The sequence below is a fragment of the Apteryx mantelli genome, chromosome 4, assembly GCF_036417845.1.
Source record: "Apteryx mantelli isolate bAptMan1 chromosome 4, bAptMan1.hap1, whole genome shotgun sequence".
Classification (NCBI taxonomy): Eukaryota; Metazoa; Chordata; class Aves; order Apterygiformes; family Apterygidae; genus Apteryx; species Apteryx mantelli.
The window spans coordinates 28,290,775-28,315,990 of record NC_089981.1 but is presented as its reverse complement, the minus strand read 5'-3'; the positions used below and the strand labels follow the sequence as shown (position 1 = coordinate 28,315,990).

General features: G+C 38.4%; 1 protein-coding gene across 1 annotated transcript; it reads left to right on the top strand.

Moving 5' to 3' along the window:
* Positions 1 to 389: 389 nt before the first annotated feature.
* Positions 390 to 22,470, top strand: RIC3 (RIC3 acetylcholine receptor chaperone). Its single transcript, XM_067296092.1, has 6 exons — positions 390 to 543; positions 8,988 to 9,205; positions 10,598 to 10,676; positions 12,703 to 12,796; positions 18,872 to 19,017; positions 20,055 to 22,470. The coding sequence occupies exons 1-6, from the start codon at positions 396 to 398 to the stop codon at positions 20,546 to 20,548; spliced, it is 1,179 nt and encodes a 392-aa protein (XP_067152193.1). The 5' UTR covers positions 390 to 395; the 3' UTR covers positions 20,549 to 22,470.
* The last annotated feature ends 2,746 nt before the right edge of the window (positions 22,471 to 25,216 follow it).

Genomic DNA, 25,216 nt, shown 5'->3' with positions numbered 1-25,216 from the left:
CAAATTCATTGGCGATATGCTGCACATTTCAAGCTCTCTCTTGAAAATATATGCCTGTTTATGATTTTTAAATTTCTTTGACAGTCTCAGTAAACGGAATTAACTTTAAATATGTTCTGGATTCTCCCACATCTGTCCTGTGTGCTCAAACCGGGGGAACAGCTCGGTATGGAGGACCCAAACGGGTCATAGCCTAAAAAAGCCACAGGTGTAGCTAGTTGTCCCCCCCCGCCACGGGAAGCCTGACGGGCCGGCGCCAGCGCGCATGCGCGCGCGTGCTCAGAGCGCGCGGGGGGGGGGGGCAACGGTTGAATAACTGTTGACTAACGGCCGCGCTCTGCCTCGGCGCGCGCGGGGCGGGGGGTGGCGGTGCTGCGGGGCAGCTGCGGGCCGCCATGGCGTACTCGACCTTCGGGAAGGTGGCGATGGTCTCCTGCCTGGTGCTCTGCGTCTCCCTGCTGCTGCCGCGGACCTTCTTGTCTCGGGGTGGCGGGAGGCAGGAGCCCGGGGCTGCGCCGCTCGCAGCGCCCGCGCCGCCCGAGGGTAAGAGGCTGCTGGGGCCCCGCCGGTGGCGGCTCCGCTAAGGCGAGGGCGGATAGCTTCTCGCCAACAGCCCGTACCCCGGTGTCGGGGCCTGGTCTCCCCGAGGTCCGTTTTCGGCTTCTGGTCGGAGCACCGAGCTTGAACCGTGGACGGTGACTCAGGCGTGAGCCCGGCGCGGGGCGGCGGCTCTGCGGGGCGCCGCGCAACCGAGCGGGGCCGCGGCCCGTGGCTCGCGAGGTGCTGCTCCGCTGCCCGGCCTCTCTTCGAGCCGTCCTTAGTTGTGCGTTGCGTCTGGAAAGTGCTCTGCCGCCTGGTATGAAAGTGTAGTGTAGTTATTCCTTCCCATAATAAGCGTTAATCGTCTCATTTTCTCTTGTTCTCACCTTAAAGATGCGTGGAGGTTCCAAGATTGAGTTTATTGTTCTCATCTTTGCTGTGGTTTACATTTTTCTTTTTCCCTCAAAGATAGTTTGAAATATTCCAAATTTCATTTGTGTTATGCAACTAGGATACCAAAGTTACTGAAAAGATGGTCATCCCACGTTCTCTTTTTTGTGATATATTACTTTTTATTTGAAGGTTTTGCTTTGTTTTCTTTGTTTTTGTACATAATGCTTTTGATGTTTCATCTGAAATAAAAATTCACTTAAATCATCTTCATTGTTTAGTTTCCTACTCCAGTATTTTAAATTTGGCTTTAATGCACCAGATTCTCACTATCAGCAAGTTATGTCATGATTCATAGACTCAAATCCTGTCATTACAACCCCTTGGACTGTATCCATTTTGCCTGCCATCCCACTGTGTGTGTCCTCCTCTAAGTTTTAGAGACATGAGTCCTTACAAATGTATCCCTTTGGTTTTATGACCATTGCCTTTCACCTTAGGTTTTTCACTCCAAAGCACTTTACAAAGGCGGCTAGTTTCAACTCCATTTCTAGGCAGAGAAAGAGTTTTGTCCAAGACTACTCAGCAAGCCAGAGGTAAGGCTGATGAAAGTACAGAGAACTTGCAAGTTGTGTGTGGTGTATGCTGACCCACTCAGACTCTTCTGTTTGATGGCTTCTTCTATGTACTGCTAACAGCCTGATATTTATGTGATTGTAAGCTTAAGTGACGTTGATTTCATTTGCCCAGGGTAACATTTCAAGCGCACTAAGGCTGATGTTACTGCTGAAACAACATTCTGCATCTTGAACACACACACACGACTCTTATACTACAGCTACTTGACCATGGTTACTGTGTATTCTTGATCTTTAACAGCGTGAATATAGATTCATGAGCACTGTAGATCTACAGGTTTGTAGTTCCATTGCATGATTCTCACACTGAAAACCTAAATGGTAAGTGATTTTTTTTTTGATAGCATGCTAAAGACAGTATTCTGTGAGGGCATAAGTACTGGGCCCAGCAAAGGCCCAGTAAAGAGCATGTGGCCTCAGGGCAGACTGTTGATTTACATGCTTCAAGTTGGTACAGAAGCATGTTTTCTGGAAGGTGGCACCTGTGTGTCTCTATTAACTTCTGCCGAGGTGCAGCTCCTCACTTTGGTTCCGGAGTGACACCAGATGGCGGAGTTGGACAAACCATTTTCCTACAGCAGTGCAGTCTTAGGTGTTTGTGAGTTACTGTTGTGGTGCTCTTTTGGCTGCAGGATGGCCTGGATTCAATTGATCTGGATGAACTTTAAAAAAAAAAAAAAAGTGTCCACAATTTTTCAGTGAAATCTGTCTGATTTATGGTGTTTGTACGTGTTCTGGGAAAGTGTAAAGGGAAGCACCTGCTTTAAGCAGTGCAATCATAAAGTGACTAATCACAGCCATAGGTAAATGCTCAATGTAGATAGTATAAATACTCTTTCCCTCATCCTGTGGGTAAGAGTGAAACAGGAGTTAGTGCATTACTGGCTCAGAAAGAGTGTTCAGCATGTTCCACTGTTGTGCTCAAGGTACCTCTCCTTAGCCGAAGATGTAATACCTCACCTCAGATGATAAGTTTCAGATTAGAATTTGTTGTCCATATTTTCAATTTGATAGCAAGAATTTCATTACACCTGCTATATAGAGCAAACTTTATTTCACCTGATGTAATTTTTAGTAGAAGACTAAATCTTGATTGAACAGTTCTGATTCATATCTTTGTCATTAGTTGTCCTCTTGAGTGAACTGATACTGCAGTTACTGGATGGTAGTTTCAGGGACTTGAAGTGTAGTGACATTCTTGAAGTTAATAAAGTGCTTATTGTAGTCTTGGGGACAAAATGCCTCTGAATAAAATATTCTTGAAGTATACTACCATTTGTTAGAATTGGATGCTATAAGAAAGCTTTTTCTCAACATGGACTTTAAACATGGGAATGACGCTTCCTGTAATAAAGCTATTTTCAGAAGTCTCTTTTAAGAAAACAGTAAACCCAGACAGTACTATAGAAGTTGATATCTCTTGGACAGAAAGGATGTTCTTTTTCCCTATAATAATTTCACATCACATATATATTAAAAACTTAACTGTGAATGCACCACACTTCTAGTTTGCTTTATGACCAGGTGTTTGAATTTTCTAAAAGATTTAAAAAAAAAAAAAACTAGGTAAAAGAGGAAAAAAGTGCTAATGACAATTTTCTAGAGTATTTTTAGTATAGTCCTCAAATGTATGCCTTGCATTTTGGAAAATAGTGCTAAGCTGGTAGTTTAACAAAAACTTTACAGCTCCATGGCAATAGATTTGCAGTCAGTTTGCATTTGTGAGAAGAATGAAGTGACATCAGTTTTACAAGAGAAATATGTGATTCAGATAATTCTTTGGGCCAACCTGGATTTGTGCAATGCATCAGGTGTATGCAGGTGTCCCTACTTGAAAATTAAGATGTTACTGTTTAGGGTAACTTTTGTTTTTAACTGCCAGCTGCAATATTTAATTAAAGATGTTTAAGATTTTGATTGTGTCCATTAAAAACATGTGTGGTAGTTTAAAGTTAGGATTTCCAAATGAACATTCCTTCTAGCCTTCTTTGAGTAGGTTTCTAAAGTTGTATTTTTAAAACTTTAGGAACACAGCAAGAACCATGTTGTAAATTTCAGTTGAAAAAAACAGGAAATGAATGCATATTGTTTGTCCGAGTTCATCTTGATGTTACACTGTTACAAAGTCTGTAGTGACAGGAAAATAAAAAGAATTAGAATAGAAAAATATAAACTACTCCACATGGAAAAAAAATCTAAAACATGGATATAATGATAAATGAGATCATATAAATTAATACTGAAATATAGTGACTTCAACAATGAGCTGAACATGAATTTGTAGTGTAATTAAAAAGGACAAATTATTTGGGTTTTCTCTGGGCAGAGGTATTGGGAGATTAGAGGGTGTTAATGAAAAGCAACAGAAGTGGTACAGTGGCTAGAAAGAGTACTTGGGTTACATGCCAAGAAAAACACTTCTTCCTTGTGGATTATTCTCAACTATTATACTAAGCATGGAGGTTATACAAGAAAATATAGAAGGAATATACTTCTAGTCTAAACAACAGGTTATTTTATCACACAGTCCGTGCATCTTTCTGTGTTCCCGCATACAACTTTAGAACCATTTGGCCAATTCATCTGGTTTGGCAGAGGGATAGAAAATAAATGTTTTATGAAAACACACTGCTGAGTAGGGGATAAAGAGCCTTAAAAGTGTCCTGACTGAGACAAAGGCTTCAGTATGAATGCCTCTTGCTATTAAGAGTCCACCCTAGAGGGAGATCTTGCATACCCTACATAGCAAAAGCTTTACTTGGAGTATGGATCTCCTTAAATAGCAAGCCCAACTGAGCAGGGGAGAAAAATCTGTACGAAACTCTGAATTCTGGTTCTCACAGAATCGTATTTCATTTCCCGTTCCTATGAGTGTTGGAAAAAGAGGTTTTCTTTTTCATTCACTATGATGAAAATTCTACGAGAAAGGCATGTGAGTGGCACCTAGGCATTCCTAACCATGGGAGTCAAAGTACAGTTTGCAGATAGGTTTGAAGGCTGGAATTTGCATTGCTAATTCAGGAAAATAGTTTTGTATCCCACTCTCACATGTTCTTTCAGTTAAAGGTGTTGCAGAATGTCTAGATGTCCAGCTGCTGCTTTTCTGTGTTTGTTACTGTTTTTTGGGGGGGTATTTTTGCATGCACAGTAAGGAATTACAAATGCCAGCTGAGACCTTAGTGTTTCCAAGCCAAAGTAGCATAACCACATTCTGGGGAGTGAAAGAAAAAGACAGGGTGCCTATTGCAAACTGGGGAAGAATTGTGATGAGATTTGTGTGTCCTGGTGCTGTCATTCTAAGGAGTGGTTTGGGTAACATTTGAAGAGTGATGAGAACAGTATTTTTTGCTTTGCTGTCAACTTGTATAAGTCCCATGCACTTTCTAGACCTCTGTTTCCTGTCAGTAATCCTTCTGCACTTCCTGGAATCTGATGTTTGATGTTTCACATTAAAAACTGTGAAACAATGAAGTCGTATACTGTAAATCTCCACATGAATGGAGTGCAAACTTAGTATAGCAGCTGCCTACATATACTTCATGTATGTCAGATTTCATTTTTTTATATATATGTATGTATGTATTTCAGCATTTTACAGATGGTAAGGTATTGCAGAATGATACACTATCCAGTCTAAGAGCTGCTTTATTATTGTACAATAATTGAAATCTAAATACCTTTATCAGCTGTCAAGCTGAGCTCAGTAGCATTCCCTAAAACATCCTCGTTAGGTAGAACACATAACAGGTATTTAATAAAAAAGACACTTGCAATGATCTGAATATTATCAGCTGGCTGGTTATTGTATTCTTTATCATCCGGTTGACTTTAGAGATCATACTTTTTTAAACTTTGCTTTATTCAGTTGAGTATTATTATTGCTGAAAGATGAAAAACTCAGTAATTCTAACGTGATACTGCTATTAAGTAGGATTTCACCTACATTCAGAAACCTGCAGTCTCTTAACCAACAGAAATGTTAGCTGGGACATAATTTTGGTTTCTGGACTTAAAGCTATTCATTGAAGAGACAGGATTAGACAAGACATGCTCTTCTTGCCTTGTAGATGGTTTGAAAAGTTGATGTGAACTGTTACTGACAAATCATTAAAACTGTTACTTAAGGTTAAAAGATTGTAAAAACAGGTAGGGTTTAGTAGGTGGAGTTAGCACATGCACAAATCAGACCTGCCAGGATGCAACCCTCTGAAGCTGTCACAAACGAGTTGAGAAGCCGCTTGAAAGGACAGCAGCACTACACTGCCTTTCAGGCAGAGCTGAACAAAGGTTGTGTGAGGCCTTCTCCAAGGTAATATTCTTCTCCTTCCCACGGCACTGAAAATGTATTTTTAAAGTACTTTCTATCAGTACTGGAGACTAGATTGTGCAGCAAACAAGAACCTAACACATGCACTTCTGTGGTTACAGAGAAGTGTTGCTTACAGGGTTTTATCGATGAATATGTCACTATTTCCATTTGAACATGGTTCATTTTTTTCCCTGAAAAAGCGGAATCTAGTTACATCACCTACAGGTGTGTTAGGATGTTGGCTTATAGCATAAGGCCAGAATAAAGTCACCGAAGAAAACTGAATAAATGCAAGGAAAAGAACCTGTGTAGGTACAGGAAAGTGGTCTAATTAGTGGGTCACCATTAAATTTGACAGAATATATTAGTAATCAGGAAAAAGAATGGTGAGTCAGCTCACCCTTCTCAGGAAAACCTGCTCAGTATGCAGCAGGTGTGTTAAAATCAAAATGCTAGCTTTGATTTAGAGCACTGGAGGTAACGCCAAACATTTACAGTCCCATGCTTTGTATCAGTGGGGCATGCTTAACTACGCTTTGTGTTTTAATTGTGCCAAAATCAAGACTGTTCTGAAAGTTAGCAAAAATTAGCTGCCTAAATATCTTACACTTGAACATTTAACAAGATTAGGATAGCACTGTTCAGAAAAAAACATACAATAGCAAATGCCACAGAAAAGGAGAACTAGTAACTTAGCCTTGAAATATGAGAAGCTGTAAGAAAATAAAAATTAAGAAAGGTATATCACTATGACAGAGATTTTTAAAAGTAGTTGTTTACTGTAGTTATATTATTTTAAAACTATTCTAAAATACCAACAACTTTTAAATATAACAAATGTATTTTAGATAGTTTTTGTCATGTCTGTGAACTTCCTCATGCATTATTTGTAGTGCTGAATATTCCCATAAAGCCTTACAGAGTGAAAATAATGCTGTATTACATGCTGTTTCCTGTAAAGTTGCAACAAAAGCGTTCTTGTGCCTTTTGCTGTTAGATTAAGCCATTAGAGAAGATGGGATTGGAACAGTGTAGGGCTTTTAAAGACATAACAGTTTGAAAATCAGTATACTTCTGACAGTTAAGGTAAAGTAGGTTGTTTAATTTAAAGTGGCATACAAAATTGCTTCTCTCTCTTAAGCATTTCCATTTATTTACAGTGTATGTGACAACTTTTTGCATATGCTTACCTTTAAGTTGCCTGTGTAGTCATTTTCCTCTATCATTTGCATGAGTTTTTCACAGTAGAAAGCTATGGGAGATTTTCTTTCTTTTTTTTTTTTTTAATAAAGAAGTCATTATAAAATTATAAAAATCAGCAGGGAAGATTTAGTACTAGAAGCCATTAAGCTCCCCTTTAAAATTATTTTGATAATGAAATGACTAGAGTGTGTCCCTTTGGCCTGATTATTTTTAACTGAATGAAAGCTTTTAACACATAAATGAGGCCTCGTGGAAAATTTAGAAAACTAATCCATTTAAAAACATTTTCACCATTGTCAATTATTTTCTGTGTTCTTGTCCACCTCCCTTTTTTTTTTTTTTTAAAGGAGTTTTTCATGAATATAAGATGTTTTACAGAGGTTTATCTTCTCCTGCTGTTTAATCTGCACCTGAAGTGATACTGTTTTCTTCATGATATAATACTTGTTTCCACAGTAACCTACTGTTACAACGCATTCCTGCTGTAGCAGTGGGACTTTCTTGTAAATAAGATACTATGACTTCCATCATAGACTTTTAATAATTCTCTAGAACTAGACTGCATGATAACAGCTTCCTTAAGTTAATCCTGAGCTAGTTTGAGAGTGGTTTTGGTCAGTGGTAATATACTTGGACAGTTTCACTAAAGCCTACAGCACAAATGATTAAGTTATCATTTAAAAGTATATGTTTTAATAACAGAACTTTTCAAAACTATTGATATCCCTTCCTAATATTTATTATTGTAATTGCCTGTGCTCAGAAATTTGGTTGTCTATGGTGATGTATCCTAGCAAGAGCAGATGTTAACTTAATCTAATTTTCTGTTGTCTTGCTTCTTCTAAAAATATTTATATCTGGGGACTTACAGAAAATAAAGCTAGTTATTTTCAGTGCTATTTCAAACTTTTTTTTTTTTTATGGTTTCTTCATGCAGTGCTTGTAGCATGCCCCAGCATCAGTGTTCAGGCAGGCTGGCCTAGAAAGAGCTTTCCTACTCTGCGTGCCAAGAAAGGGGGAATGTTGAAACTGGCTTCAGTGACTGACCTCGGCATGGCAACCTTCTTCATACAGCCCGGTCTGGCAAAATGTATCTCTGGTTCTTCTAGCCAGCTCCTCCTCCTGCCAAACTCTGCTGCTTCATAATTAAGTAATTCAGTTCACTCCCCTTTTACGGTGGAGGCAACTGCAGGTGGCTAGTCCAAGCTGGGCAGGGAGATAGAAAACAGGATGTCAAGTACATGGACAGTAAAATTTTCATGGAAAAATTGCTGAATTAATAGCATCAAGGAAAAATATTGCATGAGCATAGGTTTATTGAGATCCTGGTGCCCTTAAGTTGAACAAAACAGTCCATACTTTACAGCACCATTTCTGGCTCTTTGCAGTCTTATGTTGGCATCTATGCATTCGTTCATGTTCACTTCACTTTTTTTTTTTTAATTATCTCTGTATCTCTTAAAGGCTAGAAATAGTTTTTCTTCCTAAAATACTGAAAACAGTATGGCCTAGGCTGTATGCAGTCTGCTCTCTTACATTGCTTTACGCAACAATTTTTTTAAGGGAAATAATTTGAGATGCCACCACTTTTTTGTATCTTTTATTACATATTAGGTAAAATCAGGACTATGCTACCCATTTCTTACAGCACTAATCAAGAATCTGTGAGCAGGTACTGGGCTAACATTGCAGTCACACATCAGTCCTCTAGATGGGTAGTGGTGTATGCATTAGCATACTTCTGCATAATATTGAAAGATCAGGCTCACCATGGAAAGCTGATATGTTTTAGTGTTTGTAGTGTTGTAGCAGAGAAAGGAGATCAGCTGCACATGCTAGTTTTAGGCTGCATAGAGAAGGCATTGAAAGTAATAGAAGAAATACAATTGCCATGTGTTTTTTTGCAGGGAAGCTTGGTCGATTTCCACCAACAATGCGTTACCAAGTGACGCCCGACAGCCGAGCAGCCCCTCATTTACCAAGGTCCCACCTTGCTGAAGCAGTTGCCAAAGCCAAGGCTGGTGGAGGTGGAAGCAGTGGCGTCACTGGGAGAGGTCTTGTGGGGCAGATTATCCCTATTTATGGATTTGGCATCTTCTTATATATCCTGTACATTTTATTTAAGGTGAGAACAACATAAATTGAAAAGATGGATATATCAGCTAAGCAGCCTGAAAACTTAAATGCAAGTACCAGTTTTATATCTGGTTTCATTTCAGCCCTCTTCAAAAAAATGCTTAAACTGGACCTTGGACTGGCAGTGAAAGACTGGTATATTTGATGGGTTTTGCCATTGCAAATACTGTAATTAAGAGTGCAGCAAAGGGTTGCTATAAACGTATATTAGCCTTTGTCCCTTTACAATTTTTTTAGGCAGTTTTTTTCCTTGGAAAATGTGTATGTGTGGTGTGTGTCTATGTGGCTAAATGTGTGTATGTTCTATGTTAGATTAATTTCTAACATATATATTGCATTCCTTTTTATTATGTACTATTGCATGCTATATATGCTGTATAGGTTATGTACTGTATTATGCAGAGAGTGAATACAGTTATTGAATACCTTTTAGAACAAAAAGCACCACATTCTTGGAGAGTGGAAGTTTGTGAGGTTGTATTACCCACTACTCAGCTGAGGAGCTGGCTGAAAGCTGGTTTAAAATGCTACATGCCCCTCAAATGTTTCACATTTGCTTTGAACTTCTTACAGCTTTTTGTTACACAGACCTGACTTGTATGTAGGTGATTACGGCCTGGAGAAGAGAGAACGATGTTTGTACAGTTGCTCTTCCCCCGCTGCACAAACTGACAGTCGCTCAAAGTACCAGCTCGTTCAGGAGGAGGAGGAAGGGGACTAGGCCTTGGGGAATTTGTTGTTTCCTTTGAGTGAGAGTTGAATCCAGACTCCTCAGTGCCTGAAAAGTTGAGTCTGCTCTGGCAAGTAAAAGAGTCCCAGGGCAGGAAAGAAGCGGATTGGGTGAGTTGATTAAACACAGAGAAGAGGAAAGAAGTAGAGAGCCTGCAGCTTCTGTATAGAGCCACACAGTATCTTTGCTGCAGGTACAGCATTTGTACAAAATTGGTAAGGAATAAATGGCAGAAAACATTGCAGGAGGGACAAGTGGGTCGCGTATATTTCTTCAGAACCTGTCACTTTATTTCAGAATAACTGCTCAATCCCCCATTTTTTCCCTTTACACAGAAGAATTACAAGAACAGGCCCTTTGGTGCAATAGATACACATTTAAAATGAAAATGTTATATTTGATGAGTTATGCTTTCGTTATGTTTAAAAATACCATTCATTCCAAGTTTCTTTTAGGAGTTTTCAGTTGGCAAGATTTCTTAGCCATGCTTCATGGTTGTCTCTTTTTGCTGCTGGGGATGCTTTTCTATGGTTAGTTTATAGCATAATTTTAGCTTTCTATCCTTTTCTTTGTTTTGCTGCCTTTGGGGCTTATATACTGCTATTGTTTTAACTCATGTGCATACCAGAGCATTTCTTTTTCACTTACCAGCTGTCTTCTAAGGGAAAAACTGCAACTGGGGAGCGGAAATGTCCTCCTGCTGTACCTGGAAACATGAAGAGAAAAATCAGTAAGTATTATTTCTAAGTTGTGTCTGTGTAGCTGTTTACTCAGTAGAGTCACAATCTGAGCAGCATCTTCAACTTCTGGACACACTATAAAACTGCTGTTCCGCCCAGTAAAGAGAAAGCCAGGAGCTTCTGTGTTAGAATGAGCATATGTTAAAGTGAATTTCTGCACTGTTAATATCTAATCACTTTTGGCTAATGAGAATCTGTGATAGCAGCCTGACCTGAAGCCCTCTTGGAGCCATGTTTTCAGGATACTCACTGAATTAACTGCACTGATTTGCTGAAAAGCTAAAGTGAGTAATGATTAAAAATGGACGATGTCAGTCTATAATTATTCTATAATCTGTAGGATTCTAGTAATAGTATATAAAGTTATTATTAAAAGCTAGCTTCATTTTTTGAATGTGTGAATTCATTGCCATCCCCAGGCTTTTCACTGCTTTTTCCCTTCCTTTTTTACATTGCTCAAAGTTTTGATGACTACAATGTAAAGAAAGGAGGCAGTATTCTGAAATGTTTCTGTGATTTTTTCCTAAACATCAGTGAGGTAACAAATTCACCTATTTGTACACATTTGTTGGAGAAATTAATAAGTTTACTTTTAAAGATTGGAGAGTAGTTACTGTAACAGTATTTAAATGTGTCGTGTTTAGTGGCTAAATTCTAATAATAAATAAAAGTATATGGGGCTTTATAGAAAGTGCTAGCAGTAATGTAGTGCTGTCAACATAGCTGTAAAAATCTTCTCATTAATGCTTATATTAGAATACCTTGCAGATGCTGCATTCAGTGTTCTAGATTGTATTTTCAGTGCACTTACACTGTATTGTGCCTGGCAAATTTGTGCAATTTATTAACAATGCTAATTGTAATTTATTTTCTAATGCTTGGTTAGAGAAACTAACTTTGCAGTCAGTTAAATATTTGCTACCCTTATAGCCCAAAGAACTAGTGATGAAAATGACTCTGCCTTTTTCTAGAGCTTTTCATTTGTGTTCCTAAAGCATTCATTGCAAACTGTAGCAGAGCAGGGGACAAGTCATTGGACAAGTCATAGGAACCTGAACGCGTGGGCTCTTACTAGATCACTGCCCTACTTAGTGACTGGGAGGAAGTAACTCCCTTTCTCTTTGCTACAGTATCCCTGTTTCACTGTCTTGGTGCTGCAGAAATCAGTGCTTGTAGCATCTGCATATAGAACTAACGCAGCTTGGTTTCATTTTGTTCTGCTCTCAGTAACTCTGAAGTTTGAGCATGAGTTTGAGCATGGGCTACACAAGCCAAACAGGGAGTGCAAGTATTTTTGTTGAAGTCTATGCTCTTGCATCTTTCCCATTAACCACTTTGGCTAAATTAAGGCCAGTTTGGGCGTGCCTGCATGTATGCATGCATGTCTACTATTGTATTATGGACACACTTAGAAAAAGAAGGAACCACTGAAAATGTCAGCAGTGCTTTGCTCCCCAGACATAATGTGGCTAGCTCTCGTGCATCCAGGTAAGCCTGACAGACTCTGTTAGTCCTCGCTGTTTGCCTTGGCATACCTGTGCAGGGTCAGATGCGGTCAAGCCCATAAACTTTATCCTCTTTGACAAAGATGAGGTTTCTCAAACTGTAGACTTATTAGAAAATGCTCAAGTGACCTTTTGTCTTTGTTCCCAAGGACTTAGCAGGTAAATTCCATGAGGACTATTAATTTTAAAACAGTCAGTAAACTAAACTGGTATGGTTCCCTTAGAAAAAAAGTTAGATGGCATTTTCTGTTCCCTGACTTCAACCTCCAGGGCATTTGCAGTGACCCACTCACTGTGCTTATCAGGTGGTAGTTCCAAAGCTATTCAAAGGTGGTGCTTTCTGTATGTCCCCCTGCCATTGCCTATAGTACCTGGAAAAGTAGCTAGAGCTCTTTAAGCTTCATGTCTTGGTTTCCTCACAGCCAGTTTGGTTTGGTACAGCATATGCTGCCTGTGGCAATAGGACAGGGATACATTTTCAAAGCTCCTGTTGATGGATTTTGTTTTACAGCTGACTATGAGCTCACCCAACTCCAAGAAAAACTAAGGGAGACTGAAGAAGCTATGGAAAAATTAATCAACAGAGTAGGGCCTAATTGTGACAGGTATGTTTCAAATTACAGCATTTTAAGGAGGGATTCTTCTCCGATTAGAAATGAAACTTTTTTTACAGGAAAAATGTACTTTTGTAACTTTTTTACAGGAAAAAAAAAACTTTTGTGCAAAAATAGCAAAAATTACACTGGCTCTATTAGAATAGTGATTTTATTTCTACTTCAAAGTGTAGAAACTTGGTTTTACATGTCACATTTTTTATTCTGCATTTTTTTCTTTCCAAGGTCTATTTTTTAAAAAAATCATTCTTTGCATCTTCATTTTCCTTAAACAGAAGGGCAGCTATCCCTGCCCCCTATTTTATATACTGTGTTATTTAGAAGATAATGACAGGTGCATCTAAACTGAAAATAAAACATCTGTATTTAAAGTATACAAATCAGCCTATCTTATATGGCCAAAGTAATTTTATGAATAAGTCCCAAGAGAACCACTTGTTTTATGTTATTTTCCAGTGCTGTAGGTTTTTTAAAAATAGAAATGCTATTATATTCTGTATAAATGCATGTTAGAATCTCCATAAAATATTTCTTTAAGGGCAGAATTGTATAATAATCTAATTCTGTAACTTAATTCCAATCTTGCAACCAGTAAATCCATGTATTTTCTACTAAATGTGAAAGAAAAAGAGTTGTAAAATCAGAATTTAAAAAATTTTGTTTATTAATGCTTGCTATAAATCCTAAAGAGATACAGTATTTTACATTATAAAGAAACATTGATAATGTAACAAGTTTGTATTTTTAATAAGTGTAACAGCACATCAATAGGAAAATTCGTAACTGCAATGTTTGAAAATGTAAATACCACAAATATCAAGGTGAAATTTGAAAGCAAACAAGATAGCTGTTCAAACTGTAAAGCATGTTAACTTTTCTTGATCAATCAATTCCTCTGTTTTCAACCCTTTGATAGGAACAATTCTGTGCTAAGCATGAACTTGCATGCCTCGTTCATTTACGCTTTAAATCCTGTTCTTTTTGAACGTGTAATTTTGTCCCTCCTGCACCCGTGGCCACTATTGTGGTTGTATTAGTCACAGCAAGCTGAGGTGCCAAACTTGCCTGACTTAAAGGAACATATCCCTAAGCTGCCCTGTTTCTGTTAGTGAAACAAGGATGCTACTTTGACTGTTCTGATTTATCTGTGTTTGGAGAGCTAGCACAATGCTCTATGCTTATCTTTAAGCTGCCAGAAATGAGCTTATGTGCTGCCCAGATACTGTGATTGCTGTCAGTATAGGATATTTTTTACTGAGAAAATGGGTTTAGGTCCGATCCGATATTTGCTTCATTCATTGCAATTGGTTCAGAATTTTTATTTAGTAGAACTTCCCTTCTTTGTTCGACCAAACTGTTTACATAGGTGGATCTAAAGAGCTCAGGGGAAATCAAAATCTGAATCTAATACCAAATATTATATACAGTTTCTCTTTAAAAGAGGGAAAAAAAGCAACCTCAAGATGGACCAAATACCTGGTTTCCAAATACAACCAAACTTTGAAGCTTTCTGAGCCTGAACTGAGAAGCTAATTAAGTTCAGTGATACTGGATGAGTGCCTTAAAATAAAATGTATAATTAAGAAGTATAATTAGAGCACAGAATTCAGTGCTAGATTTAAATTAAAAGGGAAGAAGAAGAGCATGAAAATTACTTGCGCTCCATTTATTAATGTGCAGGTAAACAAAAATCTTTACAATAGAAATGTCAAAGAAAGAAACAGCTGGTATCAATTTTGCATTAATGCTTAAAGGCCCCAAGCGAGGTCTTAGCCTGTTATGCTAGATATGGCAAAAAAGACTTTCTGCCAGGCAAGTATTGGTAACAGAAACAAAGGTGTATTTTTTTGTTGTCACAAAAAGTGATTTATCACTGTAACACACAATGTTTGTAGTAGTGCTGAGGTCTGAGCTCCTGTCATAGTGTTCTCTCACTATACTTTAAAAGTTCTTCTCTTGACTAAAAAGGTCCAGGCTTTATGCTGGGTTCCTCTTTCTGTTGAATTCTTCTTTGAATCCAAAGATACCCTTAATTCTGTATATTTTTGTCCAAAAATGGTTCTATTGAACTTCCAGTGAGTTTAGAATGATAGTTGATTCTCAGATAATGCTATACCATAGAAAGAAATCCTTGTTTTGAAGGAATAACTTGTGCTGTCATCTGTAATTTTATCATGCTTTCTTCTGTAGCAAGTGTCTGTATTGTTTTATTGCTGTGGCTTGCCCTGCTCATTTTTTTTCCCCTTCAATATCATTTCAATGAAGTGATGCTAGTGGAAGACCTCTCAATACTATTATCTGCTTAGTCAGATGGGATAGAATTATCCAGCCCGTGTTGCACAGAAGAGAGGCAGGCAGGAACTTGGATCTGCTGTTTGTACCAGCCTTGGAGACCTTCCAAACCAGCATACCAGTTGCAATTGCTAAAGCCTTAAATACAGAAATGCCCCTTGCAGAAATGGAAAACTTTCAAAAAGCACAAATGCAAAGATTTTTACTTAGAACTAGCATGTATTAGCAAGGACTAGAAGCAGGGTAAAGAAAGAAAGAACTAGGAAGAAAGAAACCTGGCAGGTACTCAGTAATGTAACCATACCTAAACTAAGAGACAGACAAAGGTAAGTGTTCCATAATGCACACACTTAAATGGATAGTACATAGTACCTAAGGATATAATAATTCATAGCTTTGAGAAAATTTAGCATTCTTCCCACCTCTTTTTTCAACAAATTAAGAATTTAAATTATGAACTTTTATAATCTATTATCATCACATCCTATCAGCATGGGGACCTCAGAATCTCCAGTTTCTAAACATAGATCCTCCTAGTGCAGTATCTGTCAGCAGAGATGAGGATCCTTGCTGGGATTTTGATGATTCAGAAGTAAAGACTGGATTGATGGTTGTGTAGGGTGCTCTGCACTAAAAGCATGCATATTACTTTTCCAGGCTTTTAGCAGAATGTTTGAATGTTGGGGCAGTGGTAAAACCAGTGCAAAAGCTTTCCCTACCCATAGCACCTGTATTCTTTCCATCACTCTCCATAAAGTTTGGTCTATTTTGAAACCACTTTAAACTGAAGAATACTTATAACTGTCTCTCTGTTTCTGTTGAAAAATACTCTCTTGCAAAAATTTCAACTTCCGGGAATTATGTAAGAGGTAGAAATAATGCAGCTTGACTGCCTGTTTTCAAAGTCCTGCTTACCAAGCTGGCATTTTGAAAAACCTTAGCTTTTTTAACATAAACTGAGCAAATGTAATATGGAAGTTATCAAGTGAGAGATATATAGTACTCTGTGGTACAATTTTTGGCCTATAGCTGCATTTTAGTGGTGATTTTTTTAAGATCATGAAGCAAAAAAATGCCAGTTGACATGTCTGAGACATCATGTTAGATTATGGATTTTCATTGCAATCATGATAGCCCTTTAGGAAATGTTATGATTTCAATATGAGAATCAGAAAAATTTACTATATCTATTAGTACTTTGGGACCCTACAAAGCAACGTATGCATCATCAGCACTATGAAAAGTAATAGCTCTTTTGGAACTACAAACACACACAGCAAAAATTATGACCTTTTCTTACACTGTAAACCTTTTACATCCATTGTCCCTTTACAGTGTCCAGAAGTGCATTATACTCGGTAAATCTCCCGTACGAAGCCAACCAGACAGGTGTCTCCCACATCACCAGTGCTAGAGTACGTCTTACTGGAGGCCTTAAATGAAGTAGTAATATTGCGTGGGTTTTCATTTCTCCCTCTGCCTGGGGAATTTCCTCTTTTAAGCAAGACATCTGGGGTCAGAACAGAATTCTGAAATACTCACAGAGACCTTGTGTTCCAGTAAGAAAGTAGTGCTTTCTTTTGAGAGTATCTAGCATATTAGGAATTATCCTTTATGAAATGTCACAGTTATGCAGCTTGTATTATGGATTCTATTATCTGAGCTAGCATATCTCCACACTGTGCTAAACAGACAGGCCTTCAGTGCCTGTCTGTCTTTATGCAGGTGATATATATTCAAATTACATACATTTTTGTCTATAAAAGGATTAGTTTGGCAGTTCTATTTCAGCTATTGTCAAAGGCAGCTTGCTGATGAAACCATTTCCTCTTGCATGCTGATTAATTTGCATCTCAAATTCTACATCTACATAATCCAGGCTTTTTATAACATGCCATGTCAAACCTTCACTTGTTCTGTGAAACAAACTGCTATAGTAACTTGATGGGTCTCAGGGCAATCTCCAGAAAGATTTGGGACTATATCAGCTTTCCAAACTGTTCTCCCTTAGGAGAAGCACAAAGACATGGCGAGAACAAGAATTCTGGAGTTTAGTCTTGTGACCTCAGTCAGACAGTTTAAATCTGGATAACTACTAGTAAAACCAGTGGGCCTGCTCCTGATCTAAATTCAGTTACAGACAACTGTGTATTGTAGCTGTGAGCAAAATCTAGCCCATGCTTTGAACTTTGATCACTACTGCACAAACCAGCAGTATGATTCTAGTCTCATATTGCCTTTACATTAATATGATGCTGCTGCCTTTCACAGAGTAACTATCATGTCATAATCATTCCCTTATCTGTAAAGCATAAAGTACCTGTAGCATTCCCTTATCTGTAGCATAAAAGTACCTGTTACCTTGCTACTCTGTTCATGACAGTTAGTTAATAATAGGAAGAACTGAAGGTGGAAGCTGCAAATCACATGGAGCTGCAAATTTTCAAGTTTATGAGAATTTAGGCACCTGAAACAGTGTTTAGATAGATATTCATTACTTAAATCCAAAACTATTAACCAATTTCCTCCCCCCTCTCTGTCCTCACTAAGATTCACAGAGCAGCTGTCTAATCCTGGAGATCATCTGTCTATCTGATGGTCTAGAGAGCATCAGCTATAATCTGTCTGACCTCACATATCACCTACAGTTTGGCATTCTGTGGACACCAAGAACCACCCTGTCTGAATAACTACAGGTTACAGATCCTGCCTAAAACACAGAGGGAATCAAAAAATAGCCAGAGTAATGCCTCAGTCCCCAGAGGATTTGAACTGGTACCTACACGGAAGAATAACAGAAACACAACATCAGACAAGCACAACAGTCAGAACCATTTTCACGTGTACGTAGGTACAGCCAGTGGTCTTTTTTATTCTGACCTCCTCACCTGCCAAGTACTTTCTTCTTTGCTCATACGATTTTTAGGAAGCTTTATTTCATAGAAAATATTATTTATTGATGACATAATATTAGCTGTTGGAAACATTTTGTTGTAACAGCAAGTAATTGTACTAACTGAGCAACAATAATCATTAGAATCAGCAGTGTAGAACCAGTCAAAATTATAATTTTAGTCTGATAAAAATATCAGTCCTCTCCTACCAAGAGAATCTAAAGGACAAATTAGTTAAACGTAACATTCCCTTATCATTTTAAACCTTCCTTCCTGCTTGTCCATCTCCCCCAGCTAGGCAGCATTGTTGAATCTGTTGCTTGATATAATAACAAACATGATGGTTCTGCCCAGCTGACTTATTTTCAGTGAGGCCTTGCAAATGTAGTGTCTTTAAGATCATAACTAGGGAGTCAGACTGTGGGAGACTAATGTCTCTGTGAGACATTTTGATCAGGCCCCACATGTTGTTTTAAATGTAGCATAGGTTCTGAATTATAGTTTCTTATAATGCCTCAAACAAGGCATGGTCCTCTTATTCTCACTAAACATTGTTTTATAGGCCAGAAATTTCTGTAGTGTCTTTTGTACAAGTCAAGCAGTTCCTTAACTCTTGCTTGTGTATCACTTTTATCTTGCTCTCATGCTGGTTGTACCTGTCTTCCTTGATCTGTTCAAGATTGCAGCCTTTCTGGATAAATGCCATACTTTTTATTCTGAGTTAAAGTGCAGACCACATGAAATTGTTGAATAGTGATCATACTGCATCCAAGGTTTCTTCAGAATGTGCTATAGAGACTGAGCCCAAACTCTGAGTTATCACTATTAGTAGTTTGTAGTAATAGTGGGCTGAATTCTGATGTCTGGTATTTTCTAGCAGAACTCAAAATGTTACAACAGACCAGGAGAAAAGGTTACTTCAGCAACTCCGAGAGATTACTAGAGTTATGAAAGAAGGGAAATTCATAGATGGTATCTCTCCTGAGAAGGAAGCTGAAGAAGCTCCCTACATGGAGGACTGGGAAGGTAAGCAAGACCTTTCTTACCATTATCCTGAAGATAAAATGGAGCAAGGACCCTCACCCTGTCAGAATCTGTTGTTACTTTGTGCTTTCTTTTAAAAAGGGAGTGCCATAAAAGAAAATGGATTTTGAGGCATTCACCATTTCTTACTGTGTAAATACCACCACCAAAAGTGGCATATGAATGTCCATATATGCTCCATCTGCTGCTAGGCTTTGGCTGTTGTAGGTTTATGTCCTTCTATTTCTTCGCTGGGCCAGATTTCATACAAAATCATAAAAACCTTGGAAACGAGAATCAATATGTTTTTTCATAACAACTTACAGATTTTTATTTTTGATTCGTGGTTCTTTGCTCCAGTATTGTAAAAATCAACTCTAGGAAGTCTGTCTTTTAAAAAATTCTCCATTGTAACATCCTTTCTATTCCTCATTGTTTACTTGTTATATAACTGTTTTCAAGACATCCCAATTGAGCTGTTAGCTTTTAGAATTCTAAAGGCATCTTTGCAGACTTAATTCCTTGCTACTTAAGATCCTTTCAAAAATGATTCAAAATATAAAGCATAAACAGCACCCTCAAGCTCTGTTTTCTTCATGATGCATTCTCTAAAATGAAATGCACAGTCATTGGCTCATATCTGGTTTTCCAACTTTATAAATGATGCTGTTTTATAGCTAGAATCTTTAAAACATTAATCAGTCATTCTGCAGACAGGAACAAAAAAATGCATTTATTTAAAGATCTAAGCCTTGGTTTTCACACAGTTTTTGCCTGTTAGCTCTCACAGCTTTCTGCAAAGCTCAGGCATTAACTCCTGAATGTCTGGATTGAAATCTTGACTCCCTGAAAGTCAGTGGAATTTTGCCATTATCTTCCAAGAACTCATGTTTTGCACATTCTTGGCATAGCATTAAACAAGTTATACTGTCAGTACTAAAAAACAGTTGTTTTTAATAAACTTGTGCACTCATCACTTAAATTATTACTACTTTTAAATTTTGTTAATGTTTCAAGCTGCATTTCACTTTATTCCTAAGGTTATCCAGAAGAGACCTATCCTGTCTATGATGATCCTGATTGCTTCAAGTGTAAACAGGACACAATCCTTGTAGATTATCCTGTCCCAAACCAGCCCTCTGCAGAAGAGCTGGCAGAAAGAATGGAGGGCATGGAAAATGAGGATTATCTGTGCAAGAAAACCCTGCTATCTAATCTCACCGTGGGGAGCGACAGCCATGATGTAATGCACAGGACGAATGAGGTAACTGGCATCAATGACCAGGGCAGGGACCTTCATGGCAGCCCAGACTTTGAGGCGTGCTGTTACTGTTGCGAGGAGGACAACGATCCTGCTGTTGTAGCAGAGAACGCTGGATTCCACTCTGAGAGCTGCAGCAAAGCAGAAGAGCCAGCCAGAGAGGACCTGTCCGTGGAGTCTGACAATGAAAATGCAGCACTGAAGGAGGAAAAAGTCAGTGATTCAGATGAAACAGGCATACTGAGGAAGCGCAACACAAAAGGACTTGAGTAATAGGGACAACATGTGGACATGATCCTAGATGGTGACAGTAGAGGTCATAAACTGTCATTTCATGTGGGTTTTTGTTCTGATGCTCCTGTTTGCTTTCATCTCCTCATACTAATTTCATTCCCACAGTAATGATCGCATCATCTCCTATCTGAAGTGCGAGCCAGTGCCCTCTATCATGCAGTCTTGTCATGGTTTATACTGATTTGCCAGTAGCACTTTGCCTTGCTTTTCAGAGACTGATATGTTGGAGCAAATTACACCGTTCAGCTGTTCGTGATTCTTTCCTTTCCAATTTCTGAACAATCAGTTCTTATTTTTGCCATTGTCATCCAAGAGTAAACTAAATGTCTCTTCTGACAACTGTTTGTGTCTCCCCTTATGAAAATGAATCAATATGTATTTATGAGACTTTCAGGAAGATGGAGGAGGAAATATGCTTTCTTTCTCTTACCTGGATGTTAACTGATCGGCAGAACAGACTGTGGTCACACGAGTGACTCTGCTACTCAATCATGTTATTGCTTCTGTAAACCCAAGAAGCTGTTGTCACTGCAGGCCGCATGCTACCACAGCCCAGAGGATGCTGCCCAGCACATTATATGCTACAGGACCAGAAGTCTAATCAATTTTGTGCCCCAGGACGCGCATGAGAGAGAATGAAGCATTGCCAGTTGTGCTTTGTCTTTGCCGTGGCTGTTAGACTGGTTGGTGAAACGCCAAGAGGAGTGCAGGAATCAGACCATAACCTGTGTTATGGAAGAATACTGAAAATACCCCTGGGGAGCCACCCTGGGACTTGGAGAGTACTGGTAGTGTATTGAACAGCTTATTTGAATCCAGGCCATATGATGTGTTTAACAAAATACATGTGTAGCCACAGCGTAGCAGCTTTATTCTTAGATCACTGGGGCATAGGCTGGGTGCGTTTGAAAAGACAGAGCCTCTTGGCCTATGCACTCACATCAGGCTTGTTAAGATCAATGGATGTCTGCCTTTGTTATTCATAGAGAATTCCTACTACAAAAACTAGGTCATACTAAAGCAATAGGGAAAATAGCAGAGAAAACATACTGAATACTTAGTCTATTCTATGAGGACCGTATTTATTTTTAAATCATTTGATAAAACAGCTTTTATTTTGCTTTTATTTTTGTTTCAAAACAACCTGGACTCCTTCAACACTCTCACTTTTCACTGTGGCAGCAGTTAGACCTCTCTCTGAACAGAGGGCTACTATTTTCTTCACTGGGAATCTCTGCATGAGTAAGTACTAGACTATAGTTCTTCTGCCTTAGTCGGTGTCCTTGAACTGGAGCACTAATGTCACCTGACATCAGTCACTGGAATGAAAGCTGTTTCATACTCCTTTGCCTGCTAATACTCTCATATACCAGCAAATGAAGACTTTTATCACAAGCTTGTCTAGCCACATCCCTGCAGTGGCAGACACTGTCCTTATTTGAAGACCACATTTTATTTAGAAAAAATATTACTACCAAAGAAAGAGAGTTGTTAAAGGACTGCCTTCATTCCACTGCAAATAGCATTGTTTTCTCCCCCTCTGAACAACAAGCTCACTGTTTAAACACTCCTAAAAGCTATATGCGAGGAGAGACTGAGTGAGGAGAGAGGTGGGATGATGGGCATTCCTGGCTCTTTTGCAGTAGTAGAAGATTGATACTGTTGCATGGCTTGCCAAGCATACAGCCTTTATTTGGTATTGCCAGATGTTATATGATACACATATGCCAAGGCTTCTGTGGATGCAGCAGTGGTCCAGCCCTTGCCATGAGAAACAAGGACACCATCTCAGCTCTACTGCAGCTTACAGAAAAAAGGACTTACAGAATTTGTCATGTCTGCAAATACGTGATATGTACTTCAAATTCCCGCTGCTTATAAAGGTATGTGAAATTAAAGAAGTTCACTGTTTTTATTTGAATTTGTGCTCGAGTTTTGCAGTATGTTTTAAAACACATAAAGTATATTATGCATAAAGTAAAGGTAAAGTAACATTTCTAAATAGATGTTTTAATACATTAATAAGTTAAAATGTAGTAAATTGTTTTGAGTAAGAAAGCTCATACTCCAAAGTACATTAATCGTAAAACTACTGCAGCATGCATCCAAGTTTTCATGCTGCTAAGGACCGCTCAACTTGGGACGATATCCAGCAAGTCACTGTGCATAGGTAAATGCAGAATTCAGCTCTCTCCTGGGAATCAGTTTGACAGGCTAACATGATCACCACAGAGGCAGCACATAGCTGCGGATGACACGCAGTCACCAAGCACACATTGCACTGGAGTGCAAGAAGAGAAATATTTCTATCAATCAGAACCAATAAAGTGAGCCCAGTGAGCCCATATTACAACAAAAACAGTCATTAGTACTTCTTTTAATACCTGCAACACAACTAAAGGCTTGATTTTTTTTTTTTCTTCTTTACAGCAGCAGGAAGAGAGAAATGATGTTAATGCAAGTTGACTGGTGCCAAAGAGTCTAAACAGCTCAGTCACTTTGGCATCCCCATCCAAGGTACCAGTAAGCGCTGTTAGAATGGAGGCATTTATACCTCACATAGCAATTTACCAGCAGCCTTCAAACTGACTAATTCTCTTCCTGCTTTTATATGCCACTCTTATTTTTGTTTGCTTCATTCTTTCCCTTTCTCAAACAGAAATATGTATTTATATAAGCATTTTAAAATAGGCTGCTCTCACAGGTGTGTCCAGCATTCTTAATGATTAATCATTCATTCTTAGGAGACAGTATTTATGTTTTGAAAAAGAGCTTATTTGGATCAAATCAGCAGTCCACAAAGAACTTACCAGCTTCTAGTCTGGGTAAATCAAAATCATAGGGCAGAAAATCAGCAAACTGGGACCCCAGGAAAAAATTGTAGAAGCTCAAGTGGACTCCCAGTAAATTCACAGTCAGGCTTATTAAAAGCACGTGCTCCTTTACTTATAGTATTTCCCAACTAGCAAATTAAATGGCTATACATTTTGTTAAAGCTAAAATAAACAGTACCTGTTGTTTAAATTAAATAGTTCAATAAAAATTATATAAATGTATATATAAAAAAATAAGCACTTGCAGTTTTATATACATATAAAAATACAATGTTTTATATACTTGTATATAAATACATAAAAAGTATGTTATATATTTATATTGATACATTTTATACACTATATTTATATCTGTATATAAAAAATGCAAGTGGCTAATTATTTCTGGGTATTTGTACATGGGTACAGATCATTATAGGCATAGCTTGGGATCAAAAAATAAAGTATGGATTATCAGATCAGTGCTGGGCGCAAAAATGGTACCAACAGAATTACTAACTCAATAATGTTTGGATAACAGGTAAACATGTAAGAATTTTTTGATCTGACTCACTGAATCGCCCATTAGTGTTCATTTGTTGGATTCTTTCCTTTTTGAGCTAATTGTAAGGCAGTAAGAAAAATCTTGAGGTCACAGAACAATCTAGTGCAATAGTCTTCTATTTAAGTGACTTTTTTACTCACACACCATTATCAAAATATTGTTTCTGTCCTCATGTATCACAAACACTGGACAAGAGAACCCAGGTAAGAGTTGCAAAGTGGTATATTTCTCAATGCTCCTTTAGCAATTACATATTTCAAAGCAAACAAATACAACATCAGACCTAGTATTCCTTGTACAAATACAGCTGGAAAGGTTGGTCTAGACTGCTGATTTTTCTTAACTTGTGAACTTCACCAGTTTTGGGGAGAGGCATAGATTCCTGGAGAGCAAGTTTAGACACCCAGCAATATGCTTGTTTTTCTTAGCTTTCCAGGATGCCTTAGATACAGTCCAGAGACCCCTCTTGCCCTCTGTGAAAACCACTGATGTGATCACCCACCTGTCAAAATGCAGGACTACCCACACCTGTCTTGTTCCTGACAGAGGCTTACCTGAGGAAACTGAGTCTCCTTTCATTGAAAGGTTCTGAGATAAGATGGTCCATGCCAAAGGTTCACTAGCCTTGCAGTCAGAAAATTTCCTGATGTCTAACCTGACTCCTTGCTGCAGTTTGAATTATTTCTGTCTGTCACAGATACAGAGGACAGATGATTCTCTTCTGCTTTCCAGTAGCTTTTTACATATTTGAAGATTGGTGGGTTTGGGGTTGGGTTTTTTTTGTATTTGTGCAGTTGATTATTCCTGCCTAAGTATATTCTTTGCTCTTGTCCTACTGAACTATCCTCTTAGGTTTTTTTCAGACCATTTTGCAGTCTTGTTTTCATATGAGTGAGTGAGTAGGCCAAAAATTCAGTCCTTAACAACAGCTAGAATTGGAAAGAGTTCGGTTAGTTAGCGTTTGCAGAAAACAGCACTGAGGTAGCAGGCACTGCAACTGATAGTCCAGCAATGGAGATCTAAGACAGCAAACAGTTGGGCCTCTACTCGCCCTGTGTTCATTAGGAATCTCATTGTCCTCTTCATGAAGATGAGCAAGAGGAGTATTTCTACACTATGCATTAATGTCAAATCTTTGAGCTCAAGAAAAAATGAACTGAAAATGTTTAGAGATCTGGTAAAGTCAGGGCACTTAAGTCTGGACTGATACTACATTTTTACAGTTATGTTTTAGTTTTGGAATTTATATTAGCATTACACATTAAAAAA